This window comes from Leguminivora glycinivorella, chromosome 19, assembly GCF_023078275.1.
Source record: "Leguminivora glycinivorella isolate SPB_JAAS2020 chromosome 19, LegGlyc_1.1, whole genome shotgun sequence".
NCBI classification, from domain to species: domain Eukaryota; kingdom Metazoa; phylum Arthropoda; class Insecta; order Lepidoptera; family Tortricidae; genus Leguminivora; species Leguminivora glycinivorella.
The window spans coordinates 8,759,896-8,767,693 of record NC_062989.1 but is presented as its reverse complement, the minus strand read 5'-3'; the positions used below and the strand labels follow the sequence as shown (position 1 = coordinate 8,767,693).

Sequence of the window (7,798 nt, the reverse complement as noted above, 5' to 3'; positions counted from 1 at the left end):
TCCTCGAGATTTAATTTTCACTAGGTAGTACACTGTTTAATGTACTAGGCATCCCCTCATTATTTTAGAGAGCTATGGCATCTTCTCTGCGAAATTATGGGTTGAATGGTAAGATATAATAACGAATTACTATTCAAATAGGGTGGGAAGGGACCTTAAATCTCTTCGGATGGAACGTCTCGTATAATTATGGCCAAACTTCACTTCAGGTAAGTTTGTTTAACCATTAATTATACTATCGACGTTCCATCCTCGAGATTTAATTTTCACTAGGTAGATGTTTAGCGCTCTTTCGCAGAGTTGGCTGAAAAAACTAGACGAAATAAACACTTTTTAACCACAAGTTGTTTTATTAATCGTAGTTTGTTTTCATTATCCTAGTTGATTACATAATATTAAGCTTATCAACAAAAGCGAGCTATTATTACAATCAGATGTTATAAACTGCTTCAGCAAAGGCATTGTCGACACTAGTGTCGGCTGTTAGGGGTCTATTGTAAAATTTTGAGAATACTAATGAATTACCGGACCAGCCTGCTGTTTTCTTTATTATCTCTATTGATAAACCTTTGCGTTTAGCCGCTGAGGTAGCGGCGTGCCTAGTGCTGTGTGCACAGAACAAGTCTGTATTAACGCCACTGTCAGACAACGTCTGTTTTATCCAGCGGCTAATTGTACTAGAACTAGCGTTATGAAAAGGCTTTTTTATTGTTAAAAAGAGTCGTTCTGTATTGGCAGTGTTTCTAGGGATTTGAGTTATATCTATATATGCCATTAATGTCCTGGCTGGACAAATTTCAATTTTATCGGGAAAAAACGGTATAATGAGGCGTGGCATTGGCCTCCCGGGTGCCGACGTTTTTATTAAATCGTCAATAATTAACTTAATATTATCTTCATTGATTTGTACATTATAAATCTTAATCAAAGATAACGTCTGTACTCGTTGTGCAGTCGACAATGCGAGCAGAGTTACGGTTTTTCGTGTTAACAAATCAAGGCTTATAATCTCATTTGGATATAAAGTGCTTAAATGATTTAACACTATATTTGGGTCCCAGGTTGTTTGATACTTTGGAAAACATGGCCTTATCTTATAGACTCCCTTTAGAAATCTACTCACATGTTTATCTTTACCAATTGATTCTCCTAAAATTAAAGATAAAGCTGATCGAGAGGTATTTAAACTTGAATAGCTAGAACCCTGCTGATATTGCTCAGTCAAGAAATTTAATACTACAGATGTGTTGACTGAGAAACAATCAAACTTATTCTCTTTACAATACAGCCACCACTTATACAAGACACAATTATATTGTTTTAAGGAGTTTGTAGACAATGAGGAAATCATTATATCAATAGTTTGCGGCGTCAATGCCTGCTTAGAAAATGCTTTCCTGATAATCGCGTCGCCACCAGGGTAAGTTTCCTCCAGAGTGGGTGGTAGGTCCTGAAAGGGGATAGTAACAGGTCAATACTAGGATTTAAGAAAATCAGTTCTGACGTGGATAAGGTTATCAGCAACGAAAACCATGGTTGACTGGGCCAGTAGGGGACAACGATTATCCCAGTTGCTTTATCGGCAATGATTTTATTTAAGCACCTTAAAATCAGTGAGAAAGGCGGAAATGCGTAAAAATAGTACGGATGCCAATCAACTGTAAACGCATCAATATTAAAGGCATTTGGGTCTGGGAGCCAAGAGATATATTTATGACATTTAGTATTGATTCGAGTTGCGAACATATCTATGTCAGGGACGTCAAATTTGTCCACGATTTGGTTATACGCGTCCTCTGATAATTCCCACTCTGTGTCAATATTGGTGCGCCTAGACTCATGATCGGCTTCCGTGTTGTCTCTTGATTTAATATACGATGCGAAAATAAATAGTTTACGTCTTTCGCACCACTGCCATATTTTGCGAGTTATATCGTTAAGGTGTTCATATTGAACCCCGCCCATTCTGTTAATATAAGAAATTGCGGTTGTATTATCGATTCTAAGCAAAATTTCTTTATTATACAGTTCTTTTGCAAAGCATTTAAGCCCTATAAAGGCTGCCTGGAGTTCCAAAAAATTTATATGGTTTTCTCTGTCGGCAGCATCCCAGAAACCGTGAGAGCGTTTACCATTACAATATATGCCCCAGCCAGTGAGTGACGAGTCCGAAAATATTTCCAACGCATATTTATTCGATCGGATCGGATTTTTGGTGATCATTATGTGTTCCTGCCACCACTTTAAATCTGGTTGAATACTTTCTGGCAATGTCATACTGCTATCATAATCCTCACCTGACATCCTTAGTGCAAGGAATTTCTCTCTCTCTAAGCGTTTGGTATATACCCATCCATAAGATACTGCCAAACAAGCAGAGGTGAGAGAACCAAGGAAAGTAGCAAGTTCTCTGATGGTTAAAACTATTTGCTTGGAAATATTTTTTGACAGGTCGTATAAATATTTTCTTTTCTTGTAGGGCAACTCTAGGCTCATGTCGCAAGAATTTATGTCAAATCCTAGAAAGGTACATGTCTGACTTGGCTGTAATTTACTTTTCTTTTCATTAATTACAAATCCTAGCCTCTTTAAAAGAGATACAGTTTCTGTAACGCAATTATGACATTCCCCGTAAGTACGGCCAATACATAATATGTCGTCTAGATATATTACTAGCAGCAAGCCTTTACTTCTCAGATATGTAATAACTGGTTTCATGAGTTTAGTAAAGACGTACGGTGCGGAACAGAGCCCGAACGGTAAACATGTAAACTCGAAAGTATTATTATCGAATTTAAACCTTAGAACCTTTCTGCTCGATTTATGAATCGGTATTAAAAAATATGCCTCTTTAAGGTCTATTGTAGCTAGGTATCCGAATTTAGGTACTAGTTTCGTAGCAGTTCGGATATCCTCCATTTTAAAATGACGATGATCAATAAACGTATTAAGTCTTTTAAGATTGAGTATGAATCTAAGTGACCCGTCACTTTTAGGTGTAAGAAAAATTTTTGAGATAAACTGTCCTGGCGAGTCTTGACATTTTATGACAGCGCCGCACTCAAGCAATTTTTTAATAGCTATTTTCATATCATCATTTTCAGATGGAGAGAAAGCAGAGTTCATAGGTACAGTTTCTTGCACAACTGTCGAATTAAACGGAATTTTGTATCCCGCAACATATTGCAGAACAACCGGGTCGGTTGTTATATCTCGCCATTGATCAATGTAAAACCGGAGTCTGCCTGCGTGTTGGTTTACCTCTAATGATGTTTGCGTTGCTGCCGGTTGTCTCTCTTGTACGATGATTGTTGGTACTTGTCCGAGGTCGTCCGCCGAGGATGCTGAGGAGCACGAGTCCGGTCGCGGTCGCGGTACCCACCCAGCTTGTTTGCTCGCGAACCCTGTTGCCTGGGTGGGGCCCTCCAGTTTCCCTGGCGCGGGGTATATTTCTTCGACGTAGGAGGGGGATTGGAGGTATAGGATCTTTTAATTTGAAGTCCTGACTTCTCTGCTGACTTCGAAGCTTTGATTTTTTCTCCGAGATTTTCCCCGAACAAATACGAATCTCTTTTCACGTCCTGCATCATACTTGTAAATTTTTTATCCAAACTGGGTAAGATAATTTTCCTTCTGCTATTGGTATTCTCAGAATGAAGATCGGCTAACAATTGGCTAACATCGGCGATATGTTTTATGATAGCCAGTTTATCTAAGTTTTCTGAGATTAAGGAACCTGTTAGCTTGGATAAACCTGCAATAGCCAGTCCTAACTGGTTTTGGGACTTTTCCATCCTTTTGTCTCTTTGTCTAGAAGACTCAGACATCACAGTTGCGATTTCAGCGTTCAGTTTAGGAGCCTTGAGTAGCTTGAAATTTTCGGGAACTAAAAACTTTTCTGTAAGTTCCTCCTTTTCCTCTTTACCTAAACCCTCAACTGTTATCCGACCCCAACGTTTAGCGATCTCATCTGGGACGTTCGGGCCAAATTTCTCCTCTTTCTCTTTTGTTCCACCCAGAGCTTCCAAAATATTATCTGGCAGCGTTACCGGCGGCGCCTCCGGGATTGAGGTGCTCGGGCCCGCGGCGGAGCCCGAGGTGGGGGGTGACTCGGTCGATAAAGCCGGGGCCGAATTCGGATCAGGTGTTTCTACCGGTACTATTACTGACTTGAGCTCTTCTGTGTTGGAATAGTCCGATGCCGAGGCTTCTGATACTGCTTCGTAGTCAGAAGGATACGTTTCTTCCGCAGAGTCGTATTCGGACACTGTAATAATTTAATTTACATGTATCAAAAAACAACATCCGCGAGTAGATATATGAGCGTAAACTTTCCGCCAAATAAGGTCTTAATCGCATCACGACTCATATAACAATAGGTATAGATAAAACAAAACAGTCATAGACCGTAATCGCATCACGGTTCAACATAACATTTGTAAAGAAGTCGATGTAATACAAGGTTTAAAATGAATAAGTTTATTAACGAACTTATTGGGTACTAATTTAAAGTCATTGATTGCAATCGCATCGCAATTCGAGACTAGGTTATTGACCGCAATCGCATCGCGGTTCTAAATAACGTTTGTATGCATGGTGAGATATGAATAGTCAAAGTAATAAGTTTATTTATTGGTAACTTAACATTTTTAAAGTCATTGATTGCAATCGCGTCGCAATTCGAGACTCTGTTATTGACCACAATCGCATCGTGGTTCTAAATAACATGGGGTTTGTGTAATTGTTACCCAAATCTCACGTATGTATACCCCCGTAGGAACAAGAAACCACTTAAGGGTTTTTACAGATCGAGACGATGTTGTTCGTATGAGTAATAAGTTTATGAAACGTTGTATAAAATGCACCTTGTTAGATAGGTAACAATGTTCAAATTAAAATGTAAGGCAAAGCGTGTTTACATTTTTGAAGGTAGGTAGCTGATCGGGCGGCGGTGGCGCGGCGCGGAGGTTCGCCAAACGCCTTGCGATGTGATGTGATAATACATGGACTTTGAACTCACCTTCGTCTTCACTATATTGATGGCGGCGGTCTAGGCTACGTTTAAGCCGTTTTATTTTTCGTCTGATATCGTCCGAACGACGTCTTCTTCTTTTTCCCATGTTATCTAGGTATCCTTTTTCACGTTCACGACACTTTTTTCACTTATTTTACGGGATTCGTACTAAAATTGGATTAATTTGAACGAGAGTGTACTGCGATGCCCGCACAAAAAAAGCGAATGAGGGCATAGCGCGCGCGCGCCGACAGATGGCGCTGTGGCGGGAACGAGAGGATCAACCGTTTTTGATCTTATATTCTGATCTAAATATTGTGCTGGATGCCTAGTACATTAAACAGTGTACTACCTAGTGAAAATTAAATCTCTTCGGATGGAACGTCTCGTATAATTATGGCCAAACTTCACTTCAGGTAAGTTTGTTTAACCATTAATTATACAATATTCAAAATATTTACCATTAATTCCATCCATTCATTTCAGTCACCCGTTGACCACGAATGCTGTAAAGTGTTCGAAACGTCTGGATGAATTTTAAATTCATTATACGCGATTTAATCCGTTTCCATAGTTTTATTTCATGAGTAACTATCGTGGTAACCGAAGACAATATTAAGTCTTATATTATTTTTAAAACGTTAAAAATATTGAGATCCATCGGCGCTATAAAACTAGAAATTTCTGTCATTTTAATTCTCTTTACTTACTTTTAAAAACCCGGATTTGCCCGCATCAATCCGTTTTTCAATCCCTACCCAGAACTCAACCGAGCCTAAATAATGCACAAGCAATGTTTCAGAAAGCATATTTTATAGCTTTCTGACGATTTTACTACTGCTTCGGTAATAGTTCTTATTTTGGACCGCGTCCAAGTCTATCGATCCGAACACTTCGCTTAAGGGTTCATATTACAGGGAGGTATCAATACCTATTCATTATGGAAGAAAGATATCTGTATTGTACAAAGCATCGGCAAATATAGACATCTATAATTTTTTGCTACGCATAATTGTGTCGCTTAACTTCAAACTTGGGTAAATCCATTCTACTATAAGGTTGATTATCTTTCAGATTATAAAATATGTAATAAAAATAAATAAATAAATATATTCTATCAATTTTTGTAGTGCCACCTGGGTCATTTTAAATATTCGGGTACCGATATATTAATTAAGTACCGATAAATCCATAAGGAATGAAAATTGTAGGCATTTAGGTACCAACTAATTAATAATCCCTGTACCCACCCTTTTCTGGTGAATACGCGCCAGTTTGTATTAAAATACTCATTGATTTTATGAACTAAATAATAATATATACTAGATTAAGGACATCCTAAGTTTCGTATAGTTACCAGTGATCCCAGAAACTTTTTTTTTCTAGGACCTCTCTTGTTTCATCAAAGTTCAATTTGAGAATTCGTCTCTTATAACGGTCTCTGGAATACCTTGATAACAGGTATTCCCTTGAGAGTTTGGAGTCAGGACATAGATAGGTATTTTGGCACGTAAGGGGCTAAATAAACATAAATCTCTGAGTAGTAGAATAATCAGCTAACCCGGCAACCGTCAAATCAAGGGTAAAACAGGCATCTTCCGGGCGAGGTCACTCCATCGTAGACCACGTCTTGCCTTTGGCTAGTCTGTGGTCAAGAGTAAGCCCATTTATAATAAAAAAAAGCTCTATCAAATGGAGTAATGCCTAAATTAGAAGGAAAGAATGATAACTGATAACTAGGCTTAGGACTTTTTGAACCCCATCATCATCATCATCAGCCTATGGCAGTCAACTGCTGGACATAGGCCTCCCCAATTTCACGCCGGGCAGACGGGTTGGCGATCGCAGTAAGTTAGTGATGTGCTGATAGTCGACGGCGCTGCTGCCCACAGCCAGCATGTTGACCTTAGTCGCCTCTTACGACACCCACGGAGAAAATGGGGGTACACTGAGAAAAAATACAACCAGTTTTCATGTTCGTTCAACAAGTTTTTTGGTTAAAATAGCGCCTACGTGCTCTTTGGTTCAAACAACAAGCTACTTGTCATTTAAATCGGCAATATATTTGAATCAACAAGTCGATTTTATAAAAACAACCTGACACATATTGTTTTAAACATACGTTTGGCTGATTCAAACGGATAAACCGCAACAAGTCGAACTTGTTAAATTCACAATGCAAATTTCTCTCAGTGTAGCGTATTCTATGCTGGCCCCACGCAGCAGCCTGTTAAGCCTATTTATTGATAACGTATTCGAGGTCTAATCCAGTTGGTAATGTTACAAAAAATAAGCGCGTTACAAAACACGGAGAAACTAAAAAGCAAAAAATAATAAACCTTTTTTTTTTTTATTTATTTCAAAAAAAACTTATGACTATATTACATTTTTTTCTTTTCGCCAAACTGGAACCAGTTTGTTGGCGAATAGTGCGTTCTCAAACATATTTTACCTTAATTAAGTTGTTTACCACAAACCACAATGCAACTTACAACTAACATGCGTTTGCGTACCTACTTCGTCTCACGACAGCAGTGTCTATGAACCTTATTTATATGTTCTTACGATCTGCAACATGTCGCTCTCGTGAAACGAAATATCTACGCATTCCTACCCACTAATATTTACATGACATGATATGTTAACTGAAAATCCACTACTTAGGCAGTTATATTATCTAATAGTGTTGACTTTAATATTTTTTTAAACATCTGTTTACTATTACATCGATCAATTGAACTGTTTAGCTGATTGAGAATCTTAGGTATTATGTATTTGCGAGTT

The 7,798-nt window shown here is 38.4% G+C and overlaps 1 protein-coding gene across 1 annotated transcript; it reads right to left on the bottom strand.

The window, feature by feature from the left end:
- Window positions 1-430: 430 nt before the first annotated feature.
- LOC125236754 lies at window positions 431-5,214 on the bottom strand. Its single transcript, XM_048143678.1, has 4 exons — window positions 5,021-5,214; window positions 3,681-4,267; window positions 3,262-3,486; window positions 431-1,450 (listed from the first exon to the last, which is right to left on the bottom strand). The coding sequence occupies exons 1-4, from the start codon at window positions 5,118-5,120 to the stop codon at window positions 431-433; spliced, it is 1,932 nt and encodes a 643-aa protein (XP_047999635.1). The 5' UTR covers window positions 5,121-5,214.
- Window positions 5,215-7,798: the final 2,584 nt, after the last annotated feature.

What these genes read in the sequence shown, in the direction of transcription:
- LOC125236754 (XM_048143678.1), bottom strand. Translation starts at nt 5,120, where the DNA reads ATGGGAAAAAGAAGAAGACGTCGTTCGGACGATATCAGACGAAAAATA. An exon ending in TCAATATAGTGAAGACGAAG is followed by an intron (nt 4,268 to 5,020) that starts GTGAGTTCAAAG and finishes AAATTATTACAG; the next exon opens with TGTCCGAATACGACTCTGCG. An exon ending in TCATAAAACATATCGCCGAT is followed by an intron (nt 3,487 to 3,680) that starts GTTAGCCAATTG and finishes TCAAATTAAAAG; the next exon opens with ATCCTATACCTCCAATCCCC.